Here is a 27,938-nt window from a genome sequence, read left to right as displayed (position 1 = left end):
TTTTTTTTTTTTTTGAGATGGAGTCTTACTCTGTCACCCAGGCTGGAGTGGAGTGGCGCAATCTCGGCTCACCGCAAGCTTCGCCTCCCGGATTCAAGCAATTCTGCCTCAGCCTGCCAAGTAGCTGGGACTACAGGGGAGTGCTACCATGCCCAGCTAATTTTTGCATTTTCAGTAGAGGCGGGGTTTCACCATGTTGGCCAGGCTGGTCTCAAACTCGTGATCTCAGGTGATCCACCCGCCTCGGCTTCCCAAAAGTGCTGGGATTACAGGCATGAGCCACCGTGTCGGCCTCTACTCGTCCTTTTTCCTTTCCACCTCTTCCACCACTTCATCTATAAATATAAATCTGTGGAAGTACTTCTCTCTCTCTTAAGGTACTAATATATTAGGCCTATAACAATTAGTACATCTCAACTTCTCCCAAGTTCAAAAGACATTTATAGCCATTCCCAATGGCAAAAATTATTCCTTTAACTTAAGATAAATGCACTGTTACTAAGTGGGAACTAGTTTTATTGTCATTTTGCCTTTCCAACACTTCAAAACCAAAAAAAATTATTTATTTTTTTTTTTTTTGAGATGGAGTCTCACTCCGTTGCCCAGGCTGGAGTGCTCACTGTAAGCTCCACCTCCCGGGTTCACACCATTCTCCTGCCTCAGCCTCCCGAGTAGCTGGGACTACAGGCACCCACCACCTCATCCGGCTAATTTTTTGCATTTTTAGTAGAGACGGGGTTTCACCATGTTCGCCAGGATGGTCTTGATCTCCTGACCTTGTGATCGGCCCGCCTCAGCCTCCCAAAGTGCTCGGATTACAGGCATGAGCCACCATGCCTGGCCAAAACCAAAATTTTTAAGATAGGCTTCATGTTTTTGTTTCCCGTGCACATTGTTAATTGCAGTGATTTTTACATCAGTATTTCAAAACATTCTGACATACCACCTCTTGTACTGACTACCCTTTAATCAGTCCACTGACAGGCCTATTTCTGCATGTGGTTTTTTAAGATACATAGTATTTTCCTTGGCTCATTCATGAGCTAGAAAACGATTTATAGGTGTAGTGGATTCTAGTTATTCACCATAAAATCACCACAAACGCTGAGTTAGCAAATACTGAACCATTGCTTCTAGAGGAAATGCCAGACTTAGGTTCCTGCAAGCCTCTGGTCACAACATTCATCAACAATCAATACATAACCTTGTTTTATGGTTTTCTGTTGAAAGACACCCTATTTAATATACATTGTTGATTCATTAACACTGAACTCACAGCCAACAGCACAATAACTCACTTAGCAAAATTTACCTAATAAACATATTTTCCCATAAGGCACATTGTGGCCTTCTTGCACTCAGCAATGCTAGATAGCATTTCCATACTACACTTGGGGGACATTTTAAAGATGGGATTCAACAACAAAAGCACAAAAATATGAAAAATATGGCACTAAACAGACCATGAAAAGAATACTTGTTACAGTATGAAAACTGAAACAAGAAGGTGGAATGTTGACCCATCTCAGCTAGGAACACGGACATTGGCAGCTCAAATTTCTTACCCCTCTGCAGATGTCCACAAATGACTACAAAAGTGCCATGAGTATTGATTTTGGGGTTTCAAATAAATTTTAGCAACTAGGTGAGTTCACAAATAGAGAATCTCTGAATAATGAAAATCAATTATAAACACGAAATCCACTTTTTTTTTTTTTTTTGAGATGCAGTTTCACTCTTGTTGCCCAGACTGGAGTGCAATGGTGCAATCTCAGCTCACCGCAACCTCTGCCTCCTGGGTTCAGTGATTCTCCTGCCTCAGCCTCCCGAGTAGCTGGGATTACAGGCATGTACCACCATGCCTGGCTAATTTTGTATTTTTAGTAGAGACGGGGTTTCTCCATGTTGGTCAGGCTGGTCTCGAACTCTCAACCTCAGGTGATCCCTCAGCCTCAGCCTCCCAAAGTGCTGGGATTACAGGCATGAGCCACCATGCCCAGCCGAAATCCACTTTATAAGTCACCGCTGGTGCCTATATTCCAAATGCCATGGATACTAACTCAATTCTGGAGTCCAAAGAACAGATACTACGGTAACAAACTTTCCTTCCAGTTACAATGTGGCATGCTATAATACAAAAGGATATTTCCACAGAGGGAAGAGAATGTTTAACCATTCCTTCATAAATTACTGAATACAGGCCGGGCATAGTGGCTCACGCCTGTAATCCCAGCACTTTGTGGCTCACGCCTGTAATCCCAGCACTTTGTGAGGCTGAGGTGGGTGGATCACTTGAGGTCAGGAGTTTGAGACCAGCCTGGCCAACATAGTGAAACCCGTCTGTACTAAAAAATATATAATATAGGCTGGCTGTGGTGGCCCAGCACTTTGGTTTGGTTGCTAAAATTTATTTGAAACCCCGAAATCAATACTCATGGCACTTTTGTAGTCATTTGTGGACATCTGCAGAGGGGTAAGAAATTTGAGCTGCCAATGTCCGTGTTCCTAGCTGAGATGGGTCAACATTCCACCTTCTTGTTTCAGTTTTCATACTGTTAACAAGTATTCTTTTCATGGCCTGTTTAGTGCCATATTTTTCATATTTTTGTGCTTTTGTTGGTGAATCCCATCTTTAAAATGTCCCCCAAGTGTAGTATGGAAATGCTATCTAGCATTGCTGAGTGCAAGAAGGCTACAATGTGCCTTATGGGAAAATATGTTTATTAGGTAAATTTTGCTAAGTGAGTTATCGTGCTGTTGGCTGTGAGTTCAGTGTTAATGAATCAACAATGTATATTAAATAGGGTGTCTTTCAACAGAAACCCAGCACTTTGTGGCTCACACCTGTAATCCCAGCACTTTGGGAGGCCGAGGCAGGCGGATCACGAGGTCAGGAGATTGAGACCATCCTGGCTAACATGGTGAAATCCCGCCTCTACTAAAAATACAAAAAATTAGCTGGGTGTGGTGGTGGGCGCCTGTAGTCCCAGCTACTCGGGAGGCTGAGGCAGGAAAATGGCGTGAACCTGGGAGGCAGAGCTTGCAGTGAGCCAAGATCGTGCCACTGCACTCCAGCCTGGGCGACAGAGCGAGACTCCGTCTCAAAAAACAAACAAACAAACAAAATATATATATATAATATATATAAATTAGCCGGGCATGGTGGCACATGCCAGTAATCCCAGCTACTCGGGAGGCTGAGGCACAAGGATCACTTGAACCCGGGAGGCGGAGGTTGCAGTAGGCAGAGATCCTGCCACTGTACTCCAGCCTGGGTGACAGAGTGAGACTCCATCTCAAACAACAACAAAAAATTACTCCAGTACTTTGGGAGGCCAAGGCAGGTGAACTGCCTGAGCTCAGGAGTTTGCAACCAGCCTGGGCAACACAGTGAAACCCCGTCTCTACTAAAATACAAAAAAATTAGCTGGGCATGGGGGCATGCACCTGCAGTCCCAGCTACTTGGGAGGCTGAGGCAGAATTGCTTGAACCTGGGAGGCGGAGGTTGCAGTAATCTAAGATCGCACCATTGCACTCCAGCCTGGGGGACAAGAGCGAGACTCCGTCTCAAAAAAAAAAAAAAAAAAAAAATTACCTATACACTGCCTCCTCCCACTTTGTTGGGATTTTTCAATCTGAGCTTTCAAAAGATTACATACAGGAAAGATTTGAATAAATCAATAAATACATTAAGGGTGAGGGGTCAGGTTTCTATCAGAGAAAGGAGTTAACAAATGTGGCAAGGCAAAAGAGTAGAACAAACCCTGTGGTATTAGAATGAATTTAGAATAACTGGTGTAGGCTTTTAATATATAAAGAAAAAGATATATGCATGTTTATGTGTATATATAGATATATATATTTCCTACCCACATCCTGGTAGGGCCTGCAGACAATGACACTCCAGTAGCAATGAGCACATGTAGCACCCAGATGTGGTTTCTAAATAGCAACAACCACTAAAGGAACTAGTCTCCTCAGGAGACAAGTTGACTCCAGAATGGGGATGATGTTCATCAAAGCCTTACAAAGAACTGGCATTATTCCCAGCCATCCCATTAATGGGTATATACCCAAAGGATTATAAATCATGCTGCTATACAGACACATGCACACATATGTTTATTGAGGCACTATTCACAATAGCAAAGACTTGGAACCAACTCAAATGCCCATCAATGATAGACTCGATTAAGAAAATGTGGCACATATACACCATGGAATACTATGCAGTCATAAAAAAGGATGAGTTCATGTCCTTTGTAGGGACATGAATGAAGCTGGAAACCATCATTCTCAGCAAACTATCACAAGGACAGAAAACCAAACACTGCATGTTCTCACTCAGAGGTGGGAATTGAACAATGAGAACACATGGACACAGGAAGGGGAACATCACACACCAGGGCCTGTCGTGGGGTGGGGGGAGGGGGGAGGGATAGCATTAAGAGATATACCTAGGCCGGGCGTGGTGGCTCACACCTGTAATCCAAGCACTTTGGGAGGTCAAGGCAGGCAGATCACGAGGTCAGGAGATCGAGACCATCCTGGCTAACACGGTGAAACTCCATCACTACTAAAAATACAAAAAATTAGCCGGGCGTGGTGGCAGGCACCTGTAGTCCCAGCTACTCGGGAGGCTGAGGCAGGAGAATGGCGTGAACCCGGGAGGCGGAGCTTGCAGTGAGCTGAGATTGCACCACTGCACTCCAGCCTGGGCGACATAGCAAGACTCCATCTCAAAAAAAAAAGAGATACACCTAATGTAAATGACGAGTTAATGGGTGCAGCACACCATCATGGCACATGTATACATATGTAACAAACCTGCACGTTGTGCACATGTACCCTAGAACTTAAAGTATAAAAAAAAAAAAAAAGAAGCATGAATCTGAAAAAAAAAAAAAAAAAAAAAAAAAGAACTGGCATTATTCAATCTGTCTGACAGTTCCTTCGAAGGCCCTATTTCAAAGTTGTCTTAGAACTCACCCAGTGTGAAAAAACCTTTTCCCCAGGAGCAGCGGTTGAAAACAAATAGAGATAACTGTTTGACTTCATGGCTTCCTGAGGCAGTGAATAAAAGGTGAAGAAAACAACAGGCTAACCAAAAAGGTTTAAAGGAAAAGCTGGGGAATGAGATGTCCACAGGGGCTTAGAAAAGCCACAACATATTCCTGGGCATCTAGGAAGCCATGAACATAGCCAGGTCTGTGCACATACCCAAAGCTGTGCACATGCTCAGGAAAGACCTAAGAACATCTCTTACATGTGGTTGACCTTGAGGTTCTGCACAGCAGCAAGTGAAAGTTAAGGCAGAGTTATCGAATGCCTGGCAGAGTGTTATGGGTACATCCCAACGTGCACACAGAGCCCCACAGCAAAAACTGGGATACTCACTGCTTCCAGGCAGTGAGAACAGAATTTTAAGAAATTTAACAGAAATTTAAAGAAATTTGTTTAATCATTACCTGACTACTAAGCAGAGACTTCAGTGGCCACAAACAACAAAGAATACAGACTACAGAATCAATTCAGAAAAGTCACTAAACAAAAATACAACAACAAACCTTGGGAAGGGAAACAATCTGATTTCCAGAGTGGCCACATTATTTAAAATGTCCAATTTTCAACAAAAAAAAAGTTATAAAACATGCAAAGAAACAATAAAGTATGGCCCATACACAGGGGGAAAAAAATGCAATCAATAGAAACTGTCTCTAAGAAAACCCAGGCAGCAGACAAAGAGATTTTTAACTATTTCAAATATTTTCAAAGATCTAAATGAAAATATGTCTAAAGAACTATAGGAAAGTGGCCGGGTGCAGTGGCTCACACCTGTAATCCCAGCACTTTGGGAGGCCAAGGCAGGTGGATCACCTGAGGTCAGGAGTTTGAGACCATCCTGGCCAACATGGTGAAACCCCATCTCTACTAAAAATACAAAAATTAGGGAGGGACAGCATTAGGAGATATACCTAATGCTAAATGACAAGTTAATGGGTGCAGGAAATCAACATGGCACATGGATACATATGTAACAAACCTGCACATTGTGCACATGTACCCTAAAACCTAAAGTATAATAATAATAATAATAATAATAATAAAATACAAAAATTAGCCGGGCATGGTGGCAGGCACCTGTAATCCCAGCTACTCAGAAGGCTGAGGCAGGCGAATTGCTTGAACCCGGGAGGTGGAGGTTGCAGTGAGCCGAGATGGCGCCAAAGAGAATATCAACAGAAAGAGAAGTTATTTTTTTAAAGACAAAATAAATTCTAGAATTGAAAAGTCCAACAACTAAAATGAAAAACTCATTAGAGGGACTGAACAGCAGATTTGAACAGGCAGAAGAAAAGAATCAGTGGTCTTGAAGATAGGTCAATTTAGATCATCCAGTCCAAGGAACAGAAAGAAAAAGCAATAAAGACAATAGCCTCAAAATGAAAAGCAAAAAGAAAAAAAGAAAAAAAAAAAGAACAAATTTAACAGCCTCAGACTGTGGGACACCATCAAACACACCAATATATGTATAATTAGAGTCTCAGAAGGAAAGAAAATAAAAGGACAGAAAAATATTTGAAGAAATAATGGCAGAAAACATCCCAAAGATAATGGAAAATGGTAATTTAGGAATCCAAGAAGCTCTACTAACTCCAAATAGGATAAACATAAAGAGAGCCACAGACACATCATATGCAAGCTGCCAAGAGACAAAGAGATTCTTTAAATGAGCAAGAGAAGAAACTCATCATATACAAAGCATCCTCAAGAACATTAACAGTTGATTTCCTCTCAGAAACTGTAGCAGCCAGAAGGCAGTGGGATAAAATAGTCAAAACATGGAAAGACAAAGGTTTTCAAACAAGAATTCTATATCCAGCAAAACTATTATTCGAAAGTGAAGGAAAAATGAAGATTTCCCAGAAAAACAAAATGGAAAAAATTTGTCAGTAGTAGACTTGCCCTGCAAGAATAAGGCAGACCTTCAGCTTGAAATGAAAGGAAACTACACAATAACTCAAATCTACATGAAGAAATAAAGTAGACTGGTAAAGGTAACTGTTTAAGTAAATAAGAAATACGGTACAAATGAATTTTTTGTTTGTAATTCTTTTTCTTTTTAATTTAAAAGACAACTACAAGAAGAAATAATTATAAATCTACATTGGTAAACATATAATGCATAAAGATGTAATTTAGATGACGATAACACAATGTGGGGGAAGGAACAGAGCTATATAGAAAGAAAGTCTTTACATATTACGGAAATCAAGTTCGTATTAATCCAAACAAGACTGTTATGAATTAGGCCGGGCGCGGTGGCTCACGCTTGTAATCCTAGCACTTTGGGAGGCCGAGGCGGGCGGATCACGAGTTCAAGAGATCGAGACCACAGTGAAACCCCATCTCTACTAAAAATACAAAAAAATTAGCCGGGCGTGGTGGCGGGCGCCTGTAGTCCCAGCTACTGGGAGAGGCTGAGGCAGGAGAATGGCGTGAACCCAGGAGGCGGAGCTTGCAGTGAGCCGAGATCGCGCCACTGCACTCCAGCCTGGGTGACAGAGCGAGACTCCGTCTCAAAAAAAAAAAAAAAAAAAAGACTGTTATGAATTAAGATGTTCATTGTAATCCCAGGGCAGTCGCTAAGAAAACAGCTCATAAAATATAGTAAAAGCTTGTAACATGTACACAAATTAGCTCAAAATGGATAAAAGACCAAAACGTAGGACCTAAAATGATAAAACTTTTAAAAGAAAACTTATGGGAATGGCCTCATGACATTGGATTTTGCAATGATTTCTTGAATATGATATCAAAAAAGTAGGCAATAGGCCAGGCATGGTGGCTCAAACCTGTAACCCCAGCACTCTGGGAGGCTGAGATGGGCAGATCACTTGAGGTCAGGAGTTCGAGACCAGCCTGGCCAACATGGGAAAACCCCCTCTCTATTAAAAACATAAAAATTAGCCAGGTGTGCTGGTGCATGCCTGTAATCCCAGCTACTCGGGAGGGTGAGGCAGGAGAATCGCTTGAACCTGGGTGGCAGGGGCTGCAGTGAGTCTAGATTGTACCACTGCACTCTAGCCTGGGTGACAGTGCAAGACCCTGTCAAAAAAAAAGAGTAGGCAATAAAAGAAAAAAAAATAAGTTGGACTTCAGGAAAATTTTAATGAAAATTAAAAACTTTTGTGTATCAAAGAATAGTATCAACAGACTGAAACAGCAACCCACAAGATAGGAAAAATACATGCAAATCATATTATCTGATGAGGGATTGATATTCAAAATGTATGAAAAACTTGCCAGATGCGGTGGCTCATGCCTGTAATCCTTGCACTTTGGGAGGCCGAGGCGAGTGGATCACCTGAGGTCAGGAGTTCAAGACCAGCCTGGCCAACATAGCAAAACCCCATCTCTACAAAAAATACAAAATTTAAGGCTGGGCGTGGTGGCTCACGCCTGTAATCCCAGGATTTTGGGAGGCTGAGGCAGGCAGATCACCTGAGGTCGGGAGTTTGAGACCATCCTGACCAACATGGGGAAACCCCATCTATACTAAAAATACAAAATTAGCCAGGCATGGTGGCGCAGGCCTGTAATCCCAGCTACTTGGGAGGCTGAGGTGGGAGAATTGCTTGAACTCAGGAGGCAGAGGTTGTGGTGAGCCAAGATCATGCCATTGCACTCCAGCCTGGGCAACACGAGCGAAACTCTGTCTCAAAAAGAAAAAAGACATGAAGAGGTGCCCAATATCACTAGTCACTAGAGAAATGTAAATCAATACTACAATGAGACACCATTTCATACTCATTAGAATGGCTAGTGTCAAAAAATAGAAAATAAGGCCACGTGTGGTGGTTCACACCTGTAATCCTAACACTTCGAGAGGCCAAGGCAGAAGCATCACTTGAGCTCAGGAATTTGAGACCAGCCTGGGCAACATAGCAAGAACTCCTCTCTACTAAAAATTTAAAAATTAGCTGGGCGTGTTGGCACACACCTGTAGTCCCAGCTACTCGGGAGGCTAAGATGAGAGGATCACTTGAGCCCAGAAGTCGAGGCTGCAGTAAGCTGTCATTGGGCCACTGCACACCAGCCTGTGTGACAGAGCAAGACCTTGTCTCAAAAACAAACAAACAAAAACCAGAAAATAACAAGTGTCGGCAAGGATGTGGTGAAACTGGAACCCTTGTGCACTGCTGGTGAGAATGTAAAACAGTGTATCTGCTGTGGAAAACAGTAGGACAATTCCTCAACAAATTAAACAGGCTGGACATAGTGGCTCACGCCTGTAGTCCCAGCACTTTGGGAGACCAAGACAATAGGATTGCTTGAGCCCAGGAGTTCAAGACCAGCCTGGGCAACATAAGGAGACCCCATCTCTACAAAAAAGAAAAAAACATTAGCCAGGCGTGGTGGCACATGCCTGTGGTCCCATCTACTCAGGAGGCTGAAGTGGGAGGATCACTTGAGCCCAGGAGGTCAAGGCTGCAGTGAGCTATGATTGAGCCACTACACTTCAGCATGCATGACAGAGTGAGACCCTATCTCAAAAAAAAAAGAGAAAATTCTGACACATGCTACAACATGGATGAACCTTGAGGACATTATGCTAAATGAAATAAGCCAGTCACAAAAGGTCAAATACTGTATGATTCCACTTATATGAGGTACACAGGAGTAGTTAAACTCATGGAGACAGAAAGTAGAATGGTGGCTGCCAGGGGCTGGGGAGAAAAGACTATAGAGAGTTATTAATAGGTTCAGAGTTTCAGTTTTATAAAACGAAAAGAATTCTGTGGATAAGGGTGGTACAGATGGCACAACAATGTAAATGCACTCAATACCACAGAACTGTACACTTAAAAAGTTTCAAAGGTGACCAGGCACAGTGGCTCACGTCTGTAATCCCAGCACTTTGGGAGGCCAAGGCGGGCGGATCACCTGAGGTCAGGAGTTCGAGACCAGCCTGGCTAAAATGGTGAAACCCCATTTCTACTAAAAATACAAAAAATTAGCTGAACGTAGTGGCACGTGCCTGTAATCCCAGCTACTCAGGAGGCTGAGGCAGGAGAATCGCTTGAACCCGGGAGGCAGAGGTTGCAGTGAGCCAAGATCACGCCATTGCACTCCAGCTTGGACAACAAGAGTGAAACTCCGTCTCAGGAAAAAAAAAAAAAGTTTAAAAGGTAAATTTTGTTATATGTATGTATTTTACCACAACTTTTTAAAAATTTTCTGAAGTACAGGGTGGCTTTCTGCAATTTTTACTATTTCCAAAGAAAATCAGAAACGATCAGCAACGCCCAGGACAACTCATAAAAACCATAAGCATGTCCAGTTCCACTGATCAAATGTCCAGGCTCTCTGCTGTAGTCATTCAATGATAGCAGTGTTTTAGTTTCCTCCTCCTTCCCAAACCCATCACTGGAGAAGGGAAAATATTGGCTGACAAGACAAAAAGAGGAAAAAATAAAGCAAGACTAACAAGAATGTTTCAGGAATACTTTTTTTTTTTGAGACAGAGTTTCACTCTTTCACCCAGGCTGGAGTATAGTGGCACAATCTCAGCTCACTGCAACCTCCGCCTCCTGGGTTGAAGCAATTCTCGTGTCTCAGCCTCCCGAGTAGCTAGGATTACAGGCGCCCACCACCAGGCCTGGATAATTTTTGTATTTTTAGTAGAGACAGGGTTTCACCATGTTGGCCACGCTGGTCTTGAACTCCTGGCCTCAAGTGATCCACCTACCTCAGCCTCCCAATGTGCTGGGATTACAGGTGTGAGCCACCGCACCTGGCCAGGAATACTTCTCTGTGGTTCAGTTTTCTTATCTGTAAAATAGAGGAAATAACACGCCCTCCTTTCCAAAGGGATGTTATAAGGATTAGGTAAGTATTTTAAAGTGCTTAGCACATAGTAAGTGCCCTATAAAATGTTAGTTATCAGGCCAGGCTCGGTGGCTCATGCCTGTTATTCCAGCACTTTGGGAGGCCAAGGGAGGCGGATCATGAGGTCAGGAGTTTGAGACCAGTCTGGCCAACATGGTGAAACCCCATCTCTACTAAAAATACAAAAATTAGCCAGGTGTGGTGGCAGGCGCCTGTAATCCCAGCTACTTGGGAGGCTGAAGCAGAAGAATTGCTTGAACCCAGGAGGCAGAGGTTGCAGTGAGCCAAGATCACACCACTGAACTCCACCCTAGGTGACAGAGCGAGACTCCATCTCAAAAAAAAAAAAAAAATACAAAAATTAGTCAGGTGTGGTGTGGTGCATGCCTGCCATCCCAGCTACTCGGGAGGCTGGCACAGGAGAATCGCTTGAACCCGGGAGCAGAAGTTGCAGTGAGCCCGAGATGGCACCACTGCACTCCAGCTTCCGCGACAGAGCAAGACTCTGCCTCAAAAACAAAACAAAACAAAACAAAAACTAAAGGGTGGGAGGGAAAGGATTTTAAAAAAAAAAAAAACACTAAATTCAGAACATCCTAATTGCCATTTCCCCAGCAGTCCTCATTTCTGAATCAATTTCTGGCCTGAAATCAAACAATCACCTCACCAGGTGAATCTTTCGGGCAGTTACAGGGGCTACCCTACAAATAAATATTTACTGAACAGCAGTCGAGGGTATCTCACTCTGCTAGGCTGGCAAGGAATACAAGAAGTAAAACTGTCGTCCTTGTAAGACATATATAAAAAGATCAAAAATACAAATATAAAATAACAATTCAAAAGTTACCCAGAGGCAGGAATAGACCATGTCTACTATGAAAAACAATGTCTTTGACCCAGTTTTTGAAGACTTGCTAAAACTATACACTCTCCCATCCCTCCATGACTAAAAACTAAGCTCTGTATCCTAACGTTTTTTCTGCTGCCACTTTCTTTTCTCCTTTAATTCCTAGAGAAAAGAGTATGCTGGAAGGATCAGGACTAAATCTCAAGAGGTGCAGTAGTTTCACACACAGGTGCTAAAGAGTCTAGTAGTCTTTCCTTACTTCATTCATTTATTCAACAAGTAATCATTTAACACCTATGATGTGCCAAAGTGAAAACGACCGAGACAGACATGGCTCCAATTCTCACGCAGCTTTCAATCTAATAATCTATATATCCACTTAACTGTACAGTTAAGAACTGACTTATTACCTATGAAAGAAACCCTGAGAATCTCAGAATCTAAAGAGAATGCAAGAGATAAATGTCCTCGTTTTTCACATAGGGTCAATGAGGCCCAAAAGTGACTTGCTCAAAGTCACTATGCATCAGTGACAGTCAGGGACTAGAACCCAGGTCTCCTGAAACTCCAATCAGTGTCCTACACGCTCCTCTCCCTGAAGGGAAGAAGGTACATGGGGAAGGGAAGGAAAAGCAAACACCATCAAATAAAGGCCAGATGTCACTCTTCCCCTTCTCGAAAGATGGGGGAGCTAAGGTCAAAACGGGGGTAGGAAGAGGTAGGAAGCTGCCTCAGTTTCCCCATGGAAAAACGGCCACGCAGCCTAGCTATAACACAGGCTCCCCTCCTGCAATTCCTTCCACTTCCTCTCGCCCTGCCTTGTCGAACTCCAACCCGGGACCCAGAGAGCTACCGTAGAAAATTACTCCTTCACTCACAAGGACTCGCACCAGCAACGCCATGTTCCTCAATAACCATTTCCGGGTGAAGAGTGAGCTTCCGGTGTCCTCTTTTCTACGTCCTCTTTTTGCCGGCGAAAGACCAGCAAGGGCGGCGCAGGCGCAGAGAGGCCGCTACGCGCACGCGCGCTTGCTTTCTCGGCTGTGCACCAGGCTGTCGTGCCCGGGCACGCGCCTCCCTGCTGTCTCCCCCCGCTACACGTCACAGTGGCTCAAATCGTTCCCCCACGCCTGTCTCCTTGACCCCAGACCTCGGGGCTTCTCATATCCCCTCTCTTTATTCCCCACCAGCCTCATTCCTCAGCCCCTCCTTCCCAAACTCCACCCCAACACTTTTCAATGGAGGTTGAACAGAATAGGACCTTAGGAAATCCCAATCTTTAGAAAGAGCCAGAAGACCGGGCGCGGTGGCTCACGCCTGTGATCCCAGCACTTTGGGGGGCCGAGGCGGGCGGATCACCTGAGGTCAGGAGTTCGAGACCAGACTGGCCAACATGGCAAAACCCCATCTCTACTAAAAATACAAAGAAAGTAGCCGGGCATGTTGGTGTGTGCCTGTAATCCCAGCTACTCAGAAGGCAGAGGTTGCAGTGAGCCGAGATCGCGCCACTGCACTCCAGCCTGGGAGACAGAGCAGGACTGGACTCTGTCTCAAAAAAAAAAAAAAAAAAAAAAAAGCCAGAGAAGGAGGCTAAGATAAAAGGAATATAGGGGACAGCAGAGTCCTGAAAGTCAAGGCAAGAAGGCAGTCATGTGCCGATCTGAAGCCTGGTAGAGGAAGAAACTTTTGGGATTTGTGGTTGGTTGATTGTTTAAGGGGAACATCTTTGAATATTGATAGGAAAGGATTAGTGAAGAGTACACAGGGCCGTGCCCAGTGGCTCACGCCTGTAATCCCAACACTTTGGGAGGCCGAGGCAGGTGGATTGCCTGAGGTCAGGAGTTCGAGACCAGCCTGACCAATATGGTGAAACCCCGTCTCTACTAAAAATATGAAAAAAATTAGCTGGGCATGGTGGCGTGTGCCTGTAATCCCAGCTACTTGGGAGGCTGAGGCAGGAGAATCGCTTGAACCCAGAGGCAGAAGTTGCAGTGAGCTGAGATTGGAGCACTGCACTCCAGCCTGGGCAACAGAGCGAGACTCTGTCTCAAAAAAAAAAAAAAAAAAAAGAGTATACAAGACAATGAATCAAGGAGGCAAGGAGCTTCTTGAGGAAAGTGGCAGAGAACGGCCTTGGTAGAAGACTCCTCTTCCATTATATCCCAAGAGAAGAGAGGACAAAGTACTCGTGGTTTGGGGGTTGCGGGAGCAGAGGGGCAGGATGTTGAAGGACTTCTTTCATTTCATTCAGTCAACAAAGACCTATTGAGTCTTCCCTATGTACTGAACACAAGACATACTGGCTTCATGGAGTTCTTAGACTGGTGGGGGAGGCGTAGGAACCCAGTGAAAAACATTAAAACTGGGGAGCTACTTTAGTTAGGTTGGTAAGGCCTCTCCAAGAAAGTGACATGTAAGATGAAATCTAAAGGAAGAAGAGGAGCTAGTCATGGGAAATAACTTCACTCGACTATTTTTTTAATTAAATTTATTGATTTTTATTAATTGACAAAAATATATATATTGTGTACAACAGGATGTTTTCTTTTTTCTTTTTCTTTTTTGAGACAGAGTTTCACTCTTGTCGCCCAGGCTGGAGTGCAGTGGCGCAATCTCGGCTCACTGCAACCTCCGCCTCCCGAGTCAAGCGATTCTCCTGCCTCAGACTCCCAAGTAGCTGGGATTACAGATGCACACCACCATGCCTGGCTAATTTTCGTGTTTTCAGTAGAGACGGGGTTTTGCCATTTCGGCTAGGACGGTCTCAAACTCCTAACCTCAGGTGATCCACCCACATCGGCCTCTGAAAGTGCTGGGATTACAGGAGTGAGCCACTGTGCCCCTGGCCAGGATGTTTTAAAATATGTATACATTGTGAAATGGCTAAGTCAAGCTAATTAATATATGCATTACCTCATATTTTTGTGCTGGAAATGTTTAAAATACGTTCTTTAAGCAATTTTCAAGAATACAATACATATTCATAGTGGCTACAGTCACCATGTTATACAATGGATCTCTTCTTTTTTTTTTTGAGACGGAGTTTCACTCTTGTTGCCCGGGCTGGAGTGCAATGATGTGATCTTGGCTCACTGCAACCTCTGCCTCCCGGGTTCAAGTGATTCTCCTGCCTCAGCCTCCTGGGGTTACAGGCATGCACCACCATGCCCAGCTAATATTATATTTTTGGTAGAGACAGGGTTTCTCCATGTTAGTCAGGCTGGTCTCGAACTCCCGACCTCAGGTGATCCGCCTGCCTTGGCCTCTCAAAGTGGCCTCCTGAACTTATCCCTCCCAAATGAAATTTTGTATCCTTTGACAAATATCTCCTCAGCCCCTAGTAAAGCACCATTCTACTCTCTACTTCCGTGTGTTCAACTTGTACTCCACATATGAGAGAAATCAAGCAGTATTTGTCTTTCTGTGCCTCGTTCATTTCTCTTAACATAACATCCTCCCAGTTCATCCATGTTGTCACAGATATTAGCATTTCCTTCTTTTTTTTTTTTCCTTGAGACGGAGTCTCGCTCTTGTTGCCCAGGCTGGAGTGCAGTGGTGCGATCTTGGCTCACTGCAACCTCTGCCTCCCAGGTTCAAGCAATTCTCCTGGCTCAGCCTCCCAAGTAGCCTGGACTACAGGCATGTGCCACCACACCCAGCTAATTTTTATTTTTAATAGAGATGGAGTTTCTCCATGTTGGTCAGGCTGGTCTTGAGCTCCCGACCTCAGGTGATCCGCCCACCTTGGCCTCCAAAGTGTTGGGATTACAGGCATGAGCCACCGCACCTGGCCAGCATTTCCTTCTTCTTTTAGGCTGAATAGCATTCCATTATATATATAAATCACTTTTTTTTTTTTTGAGACAGAGTCTTGCTCTGCCGCCCAGGGTGGAGTGCAGTGACACAATCCCAGCTCACTGCAGCCTCTACCTCCTGGGTTCAAGCAATTCTTGTGCCTCAGTCTCCCAAGTAGCTGGGAGTACAGGCACATGCCACCATGTCTGGCTAATTTTTGTATTTTTAGTAGAGACAGGGTTTCGCCATGCTGGCCAGGCTGGTCTCGAACTCCTGGCCTCAAGTCTTCTGCCCGCCTCTGCCTCCCAAAGTACTGGGATTACAGGCATGAGTCACTGTACCTGTACAGTTTATGACTGTACCTGGTCATAAACCACATTTTCTTTCTTTCTTTCTTTCTTTCTTTCTTTCTTTCTTTCTTTCTTTTTTTTTTTTTTTTTTGACGGAGTCTCACTCTGCCACCAGGTTAGAGTGCAGTGATGCAATCTCAACTCACTGCAACCTCCCCCTCCCAGGTTCAAGTGATTCTCCTGCCTCAGCCTCCTGAGTAGCTGGGATTACAGGCGTGCGCCACCACACCCATCTAATTTTTGTATTTTTAGTAGAGATGGGTTTCACCATGTTGGCCAGGATGGTCTCGATCTCCTGACCTAATGATCTGCCCACCTCAGCTTCCCAAAGTGCTGGAATTACAGGCACGAACCACCACGCCTGGCCACCACATTTTCTTTATTTGTTCATCCACTGATGGACACTTAGGTTAATTCCATACTTGGCTGTTGTGAATACCACTGCAATGAACATGTTAGTATAGATGCCTCTTCAACATACTGATTTCTTTTTTTGTTGTTGTTGTTGTTTTTTTTTGAGACAGAGTCTCACTGTCGCCCAGGCTGGAGGTGCAATGGCGCGATCTTGGCTCACTGCAGGCTCCGCCCCCTGCAGTTCATGCCATTCTCCTGCCTCAGCCTCCTGAGTAGTTGGGACTACAGGTGCCCGCCACCTCGCCCGGCTAATTTTTTGTATTTTTAGTAGAGACGGGGTTTCACTGTGTTAGCCAGGATGCTCTCAATCTCCTGACCTCGTGATCCTCCCGCCTCGGCCTCCCAAAGTGCTGGGATTACAGGCGTGAGCCACTGCGCCCGGCCCAACATACTGATTTCATCTCCTTTGAATATATATCCAGTAGTGAGATTGCTGTATCCTATGGTGGTTCTGTTTTTAATTGTTTGAGGAACCTCCATACTGTTTTCTATAATGGGTGTACTAATTTACATTCCACCAACAGTGTACAAGGGTTCCCTTTCTCCATGTCCTTGGGAACACTGTTATAGTAGCCATTCTAACAGGTGCAAGGTAATATCTCACTGTGGCTTTAGATTGCATTTCCCTGATGATTAATGATGCTGAGCATTTTTTCATATACTTGTTGGCCATTTGTATGTCTTCTTTTGAGAAATGTCTATTCAGATCTTTTGCCCATTTTAAAATTTGGATATTAACCCCTCATCAGATATATGGTTTTTAAATATTTTCTCCCATTCCATACGTTGTCTCTTCACTCCATTGATTGTTTTCTTTGCTGTGCAAAAGTTTCTTAGTTTCATATAACACCATTTCTCTATTTTCACTCTTTTTGCCTGTACTTTTGGGGTCATATTTTAAAAATCATTGCCCAGACCCAGGTCATGTAGCTTTTCCCCTATATTTTCTTCTTCTAGTAATTTTAGTTTGAGGTCTTGTGTTTAAGGCTTAAGTCTATTTTGAATTGATTTTTATTTAAGACAGGGTCTTGCTCTGTCACCCAGGCTGGAGTGCAGTGGTGCAATCAAGGCTCACTGTAGCCTCAAAGTCCTGGGCTCAAGTGATCCTCCCTCCTCAGCCTCTTGAATAGCTGGGTCCATAGGCATGTACCACCATGCCTAGCTATTTTTTTTATTTTAGTAGAGACGGGGTACGGGGGTCTCCCTGTTTCCCAGGCTGGTCTCAATCTTCTGGGCTTGAGCAATCATCTCATCTCAGCCTCTCAAAGTGCTAGGATTAAAGGTGTGAGCCATAACACCTGGCCCTCGATTTTTGTATATGGTATGAGGTGAGAGTCTAATTTCATTCTGCATGTGGATATCTAGTTGTTCCAACACCATTTATTAAAAAGACTACCCTTTACCCATTGTGTGTTCTTTGCACCTTTGTTGAAAATCAATTGACTGTAAATGCATAGGTTTATTTTGGGGCTCTATTCTGTTCTATTGGTCTATGTGTCTGTACAAATGCTATTCTATCAGCAAATGTTGAGAAGTGGGAGAGGGAAAGAAGATTTCAGAACAAGAGTCTAGAGGTGGGAAAGAAAACAGTATATTTTAAGGCCGAGTGCAGTGGTTCATGCCAGTAATCCCAACACTTTTGGGAGGCCAAGGCAGGTGGATCACCTGAGACCAGGAGTTCGAGACCAGCCTGGGCAACATGGCTAAACCCTGTCTCTACAAAAAAAATACAAAAAATTAGCTGGGTATGGTGGCAGGTCGCTCTGTCACCCAGGCTGGAGTGCAGTGGCTCAATCTCAGCTCACTGCAACCTCTGCCTCCTGGATTCAAGTGATTCTTCTGCCTCAGCCTCCCGAGTAGCTGGGACTACAGCTGTGCACCACCATGCCTGGCTAATTTTTGTATTTTTAGTAGAGACGGGATTTCACCATATTGGCCAGGCTGTTCTCGAACTCCTGACCTCGTGATCCACCCTCCTCGGCCTCCCAAAGTGCTGGGATTACAGGTGTGAGCCACCGTGTCTGGCCAGAGGAATTATATTTTAAGAGACAGGATCTCTCTATGTTGCCCAACCTGGTCATGAACTCCTGGGCTCAAAGGATCTTCCTGCCTCAGCCTCCTGAGTAACTGGGACTACATGAGAGAGCCACCGTACCCAGCCATTGGAGGAGATTAAGTAGGGAGGGCTACCTAATTCATATTTAAGAAGTTATCTTTGGGCCATGCACAGTAGCTCACACCCGTAATCCCAACATTTTGGGAGGCCGAAGTGGGCAGATCTCTTGAGCCCAAGAGTTTGAAACCAGCCTGGGTAACATGGCAAAACCCTGCCTCTACTAAAAACACAAGAAAAATTAGCTGGGTGTGGTGGTATATGCCTGTGGTCCCAGCTACTCAGGAGGCTGAGATGGGAGGATCACCTGAGCCTGGGGAGGTCAAGGCCGCAGTGAGCACTGATCGTGCCACTGCACTCCAGCCTGGGTGACAAAGTGAGACCCTGTCTCAAAAAATATATACATTAATTAATTAAAATAAAAAATCAAGAAACAGTTTTTGTTGTGGTTTGTTTGTTTGTTTTTTTAGATGGAGTCTTGCTCTGTCACCCAGGCTGGAGTGCAATGGCACAATCTCGTCTCACTGCAACCTCTGCCTCCTGGGTTCAAGCAATTCTCCCGCCTCAGCCTCCCGAGTAGCTGGGATTACAGGCGCCCGCCACGAAGCCCACCTAATTTTTGTATTTTTAGCAGGGGCAGGGTTTCACCATATTGGTCAGGCTGGTCTTGAACTCCTAACCTCAGGCAATCTGCCTGCCTCTGCCTCCCAAAGTGCTGGGGTTACAGGCGTGATCCACCATACTTGGCCAACTCCCAGTCTTAACAAAAACAGAGCATACAATGATAGCAGACAACATTCCAGAGAGTGCTACAAGGGAAGTAATATTCAAATGGGAAGGCCAGGTTTCATTCATGCAGAAAGTAGAAGGAACTTTCTAGGAATAGGCTGGCAGCATAGACAACTTTATCTCACATAGATTCCATAGTGCTCTTGCAGAGGACTCCCCATTCTCTTAATCTCAGCTCCCTAGTGCTGCTCAGCTTCCCTCTGCTGCCAGAGCTCCTCATATTCTTGTACCCCAAACCCTCAGCCTGAAGCCCCAGCAATCTCCACTGTTCTCCCCAAGCTCCCTCTGCCCATCTTTCTCTTCACAATGACTTCACCCCTCAGAATTCCCATGCTTCTTTATAGACCCCACATTGAAACCCATTCATTTATTTAAAATAAAACAATTGGGCCAAGCACACTGGCTCATGCCCATAATCCCAGCTACTCAGGCAACCCAGGCAAGAGGATCCCTTGAGGCCAGGAGTTTGAGACCAGTCTGGGCAACATAGTGAGACCCCATCTCTACAAAGAAAAAAAAATTTTTTTGTTTTTGAGAGAGAGTCTTGCTCTGTCGCCCAGCCTGGAGCGATATCAGCTCACTGCAAACTCTTGGAAAACAGTCTGGTTGTTCTATGAATTTTAAACATACAGTTACTATATGATTCAGCCATTCCATTCCTAGGTATATATCCAAGAGAAATGAAACCATATATCCACACAAAAACTTGTTTGCAAATGTTCATCACAGCATTACTCATAATAGCCAAAAAGTAGAAGCAACCTAAATATCCATCAACCAATGAATAGATAAAAACAATATGGTGGCCAGGCACAGTGGCTCACGCCTATAATCTCAGAACTTTGGGAGGCCAAGGCAGGGGGATCACTCGAGGTCAGGAGTTCGAGACCAGCCTGGCCAATGTGGCGAAACACTGTCTCTACTAAAAATACCAAAAAAATTAGCCAGGCGTGGTGGCAGACGCCTGTAATCCCAGCTACTTGGGAGGCTGAGGCAAGAAAACTGTTTGAACCCAGGAGGTGGAGGTTGCACTGAGCCGAGATCGTGTCATTGCACTCCAATCCAGCCTGGGCAACAAGAGCAAAACTAAAAAAAAAAACAAAAAACCACAATATGGTATATCCAGACAATGGATTATTATGCAGCAATAAAAAGAAATGAAATACTAATACATGCTACAACATGAATGACCCTCAAAAAACATTAAATGAAAGAAACCGGTCACAAGAGGCCATTATTCCATTCCTATGAAGTGTGCCACCCCACCCACTCCCATGGCCAGTTTTAGACCTCATCACCAGAATTGTTTGAATTCTGAAATTTTTAATTTATGCCATTCTGTGTTCTCACCATCCTATTATTCTGGTTTTCATTCATTACTCCTAATACGCCTGTCGTTCTACCCCATTGAGATACCACAGTTTTTATCTCTTCTCTTTATAGTCTGTTGACCCTCTCCCCTCTTTGCTTCTCCCATCTAGTTCCCATCTGGTCTATTGTTTTAATTTCTCTCTTGCCAGTATTAACTCCCTTGCTCAATTGTCTTCCTATCTTGTCCACCTAGAAAGACCTCAACCCTGCGATTGTCTATTCCATGCCTGCCTCCGGATTATTGAGTACTATTGAAGAAAATCATGCAAATATTATATTGGTACCACTAAATATGGTTTTCAACCTTTATTAAGTTATACTCTGTCCACCTTCTCCAAAACCACCATTTATAACTACTTTAGATTGTTAGGGCTGCCATAACAAAGTGCCACTAAGTGGGTAGCTTAAAGCAATGGAAATGTATTGTTTGGTAGTTATGGAGGCTGGAAGTATGAAATCAAGGTGTTGGCAGGGCCACGCTCTGCATGTAGGCTCCAGGAGAGGAAGCTTCCTTGCCTTTTCTAGCTTCTGGAGATTGCCAACAATCCCTGGCATTTCTTACCTTGCACCTGCATAACTTCAATCTCTGCCGCTGTTATTACATGACATTCTCCCTGGGTGTCTGTCTCTGTGTCTCTTGTCTCTTCTCTTCTCCTTTTTTTTTTTTTTTTGAGATGGAGTTTCATTGTGACACCCAGGCTGGAGTGCAATGGCGCGTCTCTGCTCACTGCAACCTCCACCTCCCAGGTTCAAGCGATTCTCCTGCCTCAGCCTCCTGAGTAGCTAGGATTACAGGCACCCACCACCAAGCCCGGCTAATTTTTATATTTTTAGTAGAGACGGGGTTTCACCATGTTGGCAAGGCTGTTCTCGAACTCCTGACCTCATGATCCCCCGCCTTAGCCTCCCAAAGTGCTGGGATTACAGGCGTGAGCCACCATGTCTGGCCAATACATATGAATTCTATCTGCTCCTCGCCAATCTCCACTGCCTCCTTCCTAGGTAAGACTAACATCTTCTCTCACCTGGACTACTACAACTGACTTGATCAGCAAGTTATGTTGATAGAGCATTTCAGGCAGAAAGAATAGCACGTGAAAAGGCTTTGAGGTAAGAATTGGCTTGATGATTTTGAGGACAAAAGGAAAGCCAAGATCAGTGTGACTGGAAGGTAATGAGTGAGGGTTGAGGTATAAAAGATGAGGTCTGAGGCAGGGCGTGGTGGCTCACACCTGTAATCCCAGCACTTTGGGAGGCTGAGGCCAGTGGATCACGAGGTCAGGAGATTGAGATCATCCTGGCTAACACAGTGAAACTCCATCTCTACTAAAAATACAAAAAATTAGCCGGGCGTGGTGGTGGACACCTGTATTCCCAGCTACTCGGGAGGCTGAGGCAGGAGAATGGTCTGAACCCGGGAGGCAGAGCTTGCAGTAAGCGGAGATCGTGCCACTGCACTCCAGCCTGGGCAACAGAGCAAGACTCCGTCTCAAAAAAAAAAAAAAAAAAATGAGGTCTGAGAGGCAGGCAGAGTCCAGATTTTGGAGGCCTTGAAGGTCCGTGATAAGGAGTTTGCATTTTATTTTACTTTAAGCAAAGCAGTGACATGTTTTAAAAGGGCTCTCTTAGCTAGTTTACAGAGAATAGATTGTAGATCATAGCGTAGTTTACTTCCAACATGCTCTCTAGGCTTGGCAAGGTGAGATGTTAATGCGACCCCAATTTTGGGGCTTGCTCTAGCTTGCTTTCACTGTATATGAAACTGGAAAGCTATCCAAGTTGTTTTCATTTTAGCTTCAAATAAGGAAACCTCTTTTATTCTCTGTTAACTGCCAAGGATCAAGAGTCCCTCCCTGGAAGAGGTAAGGTGATACATTCTTTCCCTGGAGAAAAAAACTGTTACAGGAAGCCAGAAAGAAGAAGGGAAGGGGGGCAGTGTCCCAATCCCATTGGATTACGCAATCAAGCCGAAGGTACCCACCTCCATTCAAATAAAGTGATTGTGCTTTCCTAAAATGAAAAGCCATTGTCTATCAAGAACTTATGCTGATTTACAAATTTATCTATGTGAAAATCTTTAGGAAAGTTAAATATTTAATAAATCACCTTTTTTTTTTTTTGAGACGGAGTCTCACTCTGTTGCCCAGGCTGGAGTGCAATGGCACGATCTTGGCTCACCACAACCTCTGCCTCCGGGGTTCAAGCGACTCTCCTGCCTCAGCCTCCTGAGTAGCTGGGATTACAGGTGCCTGCCACCACCCCTGGCTAATTTTTGTATTTTTAGTAGAGACAAGGTTTCACCACGTTGGCCAGACTGGTCTTGATCAGCAAGTTATGTTAATAGCGCATCCTGACCTCAGGTGATCCACCCACCTCGGCCTCCCAAAGTGCTAGGAATACAAGTGTGAGCCACCATGCCCAGCCAATCACCTTTTTTTTAGAGATAAAGTCTCCCTCTGTCACCCATGCTGAGTGCAGTGGCATGATCACAACTCATTGCAGCCTCAAACTCCCGGCTCAAGTGATCCTCCCACCTCAGCCTCCCAAGTAGCTGGGACCACAGGCACATACCACTAGGCCCAGGTAATTATTTTTACTTTGTGTAGAGATGGGGTCTTGCTCTGTTGCCCAGGCTGGTCTCAAATTCCTGGACACAAGCGATCCTCCCACCTGGGCTTCTGAAAATGCTGGGATTATAGGTGTGAGCCACCATGCCCAGCCATAAGTCATGGTTTGTTTTTTATTTTTTTTTTATTTTTATTTTTTGAGATGGAGTCTCGCTCTGTTGCCCAGGCTGGAGTGCAGTGGCGCAATCTCGGCTCACTGCAAGCTCCGCCTCCCGGGTTCACGCCATTCTCCTGCCTCAGCCTCTCCAAGTACCTGGGACTACAGGTGCCCACCACCACGCCCGGCTAATTTTTTGTATTTTTAGTAGAGACGGGGTTTCACCGTGGTCTCGATCTCCTGACCTCGTGATCCACCCGCCTCGGCCTCCCAAACTGCTGGGATTACAAGCGTGAGCCACCCCGCCCGGCCTGTTTTTTATTTTTTTGAGACAGAGTCTCACTCCGTCACCCAAGCTGGACTGCAGTGGCATGATCTCAGCTAACTGCAACCTCCGCCTTCAGTGTTCAAGAGATCCTCCTGCCTCAGCTTCCTGAGTAGCTAAAATTACAGATGCACACTACCACACCTGGCTAATTTTTGTGTTTTTTAGTAGAGACAGCGTTTCACCATATTGGCCAGGCTGGTCTCAAACTCCTGACCTCAAGTGATCCACCGGACTCGGCCTCCCAAAGTGTTGGGATTACATGGTGTGAGCCACTGAGCCTGGCCAAATGACCTTTATTAAAAAGACGAATTTTATACTGAAACTGTTCTAGAACATTCAGAATATATATACTCTATGACGACAGGACAATATTTGCCAGTGGGATCAGTTATAATGTCTGTTTCTCTTTGAGGAACAGTCTGTGCCCTTTACCTATCAATTAACCCAGCAGAGGGCTGTTTTCTGTGTCTTATTGGCCCCCACACAAAGTTGTTTTCTTTGCCCCTTAGCGCAGTGCAGACAATTCTATTAAGAAACCATTCTATTGGCCGGGCGCAGTGTTTCATGCCTGTAATTCCAGCACTTTGGGAGGCTGAGTCTGGCGGTCACTTGAGGTCAGGAGTTTGAGACCAGCCTGGCTGATGTGGTGAAATGCTGTCTCTACTAAAAATACAAAAATTAGCCAGATGTGGTGTCATGCGCCTGTAATCCCAGCTACTCGGGAGGCTGAGGCATGAGAATCTTTTGAACCTGGGAGGAGAAGTTTGCAGTGAGCCGAGATCATGCCACTGTACTCCAGCCTGGGTGACAGAACGAGACTCTGTCTCAAAAAAAAAGAAAAAGAAAAAGAAACCTTTCTATGAATCTTATTGTTGTGTTTATTGTAATAATGTAATTGAAGATATTTGTTACATTAGTTTTCAAGAATGGCTGTACAATTTGCTGAGCAATGCTTGATTAACTCAGATGCAATAACCTGTGTAATAGCCTATTTTCCTGCTTTGTATTGGTTGCTAGACAGCTTAGGTATTGCTCGCCTGTAGCAGATATAGATCAATATGATCCACATTTTAGCCCCATTCTTGGCTTCATTTTGTTCCCTTGTTTTCTTTTCCTATTGATTCACATTTGATTCATCTTGTCTTGCATTTTACATATCTTACTAAGACTTTAAAATCAATTCTTAAACATGGCAAAATAGGAAGTGGTGAACGATATTGAGTATACTGAAACCATTTCCAAGCAGGCATTAAATTCTATCCTTTTTTGAGACAGAGTCTCACTCTGCCGCCCAGGCTGGAGAGCAGTGGCACGATCTCGGCTCACTGCAGCCTCCGCTTTCCAGGCTTATGCCTCAGCCTCCTGAGTAGCTGGGATTACATGCATGTGCCACCATGCCCAGCTAATTTTTGTATTCTTAGTAGAGACAGGGTTTTGCCATGCTGGCCAGGTGGTCTCAAAGTCCTGGCCTGAAATGATCCCTCTCAGGCTCAAGCAATCCTCCCACCTTAGTCTCCTGAATAGCTGGAACTACAGGCACACACCACCATGCCCAGCTGATTTTTAAATATTTTTTAGAGACAGAGTCTCCCTATATTTCCCAGGTTGGTCTCAAACTCCTGGTCTCAAGGAGTCCTCCCACCTCAGCCTCCCTAAGTGCTGGGATTACAGATGTGAGCCACCACACCCACCCCTAAGCTCTTCTTGCCATGGAAAACTTAGTATTTTGCCTTTTCCATCTTTAGACTTAAAAAGCTCTCTTTTAAATTCATCCGACTTCTGCCTAAGGAGGAATATAGTATAGTAGCTCATCTGTGCAATGGAGATTATAGTAGCTATCTCCCAGGATGGTTGTAAGGAATGAATGAAGTCAGGAAAAAAGCATTTAGCTCAGTGCCTGACACCAGGAACTGCTGAACACACGGCAGTAATGGGCTATCCTTTACTTCTCTTTACAGATCTGTGCTTTGGAGCCACACAAACCAATCACTTCTCTTTTACCCATGGTAGTCTTTCAGTCCTGTTTTTTTTTTTAACATGGAGTCTTGCTCTGTCACCCAGGCTGGAGTGCAGTGGTGCAGTCTCGGCTCACTGCAACCTCCACCTCCTGGGTTCAAGCAATTCTCCCGCCTCAGCCTCCCGAGTAGCTGGGACTGCAGGTGCATGCCACCACGCCCGGCTAATTTTTGTATTTTTAGTAGAGACGGGAATGTTGGCCAGGCTGGACTCGAACTTCTGACCTCATGATCCGCCTGCTTCGGCCTTCCAAAGTGCTGGGATTACAGATGTGAGCCACTACGCCCAGCCAGTCCTTCAGTCTTGAAAGCTGTGATCATTTGCTCTAAGTTGTCATCACTCTGCTCTTCCTCCTCCCCTTTTCTTTTCTTATCTCTATAACTCTAGTTTCTTCAACTGAATCTCACAAGGCATTGTTTCTAGGCCCCTTACTATTCTGTCCTCCTCTGCCCCTCTCACTGTGGTCACTGAACAGAGTGAAACCACAGTTTCCTTGGGTTTGTGCTACTTGTCTGTTAATGAAGCCCACAATTGTATTAGCATTTAGGCCGCCGCATTATATTCAGCTAGCTCCAGCTAGCTCCATTGAGTTCATAGCCACCTACAACACCATTTCTTCCCCATCTGAAACTGTGAAATCACATTTTTTTACATTCTGTACCTGTGCAGTCGGTTTCATGAATTCAGACGGATAATTTGACTGTTTTCTCTCTTTTATTTTATCTCCTCTGATTCAGCCTATCTTATCCTAACATCCTTTGGAATCTTTATTTCTTCTTCCGTTTATGCACAGATCTTGAGGACAGGATTGTTGCAAGGTAAGAGAATTCCTGTGAAGCACAAGTACCTGGCATGCAATAAGTCCTTGATAAACATTAACAACGGTGATTGTTATTATTATCCTCAGCACAGCATCTGGCCCATAGTCGACTCTCAATAAATAGTCACTGATTAATGAATGAGTGACTGGATCCATGATTGGTGAAATGAATGAATGTTCCCTCTCTTGAATCCTAGGCCCAGTAAATTTGATATTATCCTTCTTTTACAGATAGGAAAACTGAGGCTCAGAGTGCTTAAGGAACTTCCCGAAAGTAGCTCAGCTGGAGAGTGGTAAAACGGGGACTAGAACTCAGGTCTACATGATTCCCAGGCCTGTGTGACTAACACTTCCCCACTATACTTTCTTACATCTGTGTTCAGGTCAGAACTAGTTGCAGAGTCAGAAGTCTGAGGAGTTTCCCGAGGTTGTATGTTCCATGCCCTAGAAAAGTGGGTTCTCCTGTTGTGACCCTGGGAGATGTGGAGGGGCCATGAGATGGGGAGTAGAGCACTGGAAGCCTCTTCTCTTTTCTCCCCCATGGGACTCTCAATTTTCACTGCCCTAAACTCTGCTTAGCTATTTCTCACAAGAAACTAACAGCTCTGTGTGTCCCCAAGGAGTAACTTTTAAGACCAAGGAGCCAAGACCCAGGGAGGTGATTCAACAGCTTGCCAGGACTGCAGTCAGTGGAGTCAAGGGCCCAGAGAGCAGCAGCAAGAATGGTATAAAGAACACTGACGGCCCAGTGCAGTGGCTCATACCTGTAATCCCAGCACTTTGGGAAACCAAGGTAGAAGGATTGCTTGAGGCCAGGAGTTCAAGAGCAGCCTGGCCAACATGATGAAACCCCATCTCTACTAAAAATACAAAAATTAGCCTGGCCTGGTAGCACTCGTCTGTAGTCCCAGCTACTCACGAGGCTGAGGCAGGAGAATCCCTTGAACCCAGGAGGTGGAGGTTGCAGTGAGTGAGCTGACATTGTGCCACTGCACTGCAGCCTAGGCGACAGAGGGATATGAGTTTTTGAGACTCTGTCTCAAAAACAAAACAAAACAAAACACTGACGGCCAGGTGCGGTGGCTCATGCCTGTAATCCAGCACTTTGGGAGGCCAAGGTAGGAGGATCACTTGAGGCCGGGAGTTCAAGACCAGCCTGGGTAACACAGTGAGACCTCATCTCTTAAAAAGAAAAGTTTAAAAGTTAGCCAGATGTGGTGACACACACCTGTGGTCCTGGTACTTGGGAGGCCAAGGTGAAAGCTGCAGTGAGCTATGATTGTTCCACTGAACTCCAGCCTGGGCAACAAAGCAAAAAAGACCCTGTGTTGAAGAAGAAGAAGAAGGAGAAGGAGGAGGAGGAGGAGGAGGAGGAGGAGGAGGAGAAGGAGAAGAAGGAGAAGGAGAAGGAGGAAGAGAAGAAGAAGAAGAAGAAGAAGAAGAAGGAAGAAAGAAGAAGAAGAAGAAGAAGAAGAAG

At 44.7% G+C, this 27,938-nt stretch overlaps 1 protein-coding gene across 4 annotated transcripts in view; it reads right to left on the bottom strand.

The window, feature by feature from the left end:
* Window positions 1-12,732, bottom strand: part of LOC116460942 (ubiquinol-cytochrome-c reductase complex assembly factor 1) — a 114,649-nt gene extending 101,917 nt beyond the window's left edge. For all 4 annotated transcript variants that reach the window (XM_032142290.2, XM_032142292.2, XM_032142291.2 and 1 more), the window contains exon 1: window positions 12,620-12,732. In XM_032142290.2, the coding sequence (XP_031998181.1) occupies window positions 12,620-12,643 (24 nt within the window). In that variant the 5' untranslated portion in view covers window positions 12,644-12,732. The remainder of the gene's footprint in view (window positions 1-12,619) is intronic.
* Window positions 12,733-27,938: the final 15,206 nt, after the last annotated feature.

This window comes from Hylobates moloch, unplaced genomic scaffold, assembly GCF_009828535.3.
Source record: "Hylobates moloch isolate HMO894 unplaced genomic scaffold, HMol_V3 SCAFFOLD_21, whole genome shotgun sequence".
Classification (NCBI taxonomy): domain Eukaryota; kingdom Metazoa; phylum Chordata; class Mammalia; order Primates; family Hylobatidae; genus Hylobates; species Hylobates moloch.
This window is presented reverse-complemented; position numbering and strand designations above follow the sequence as displayed.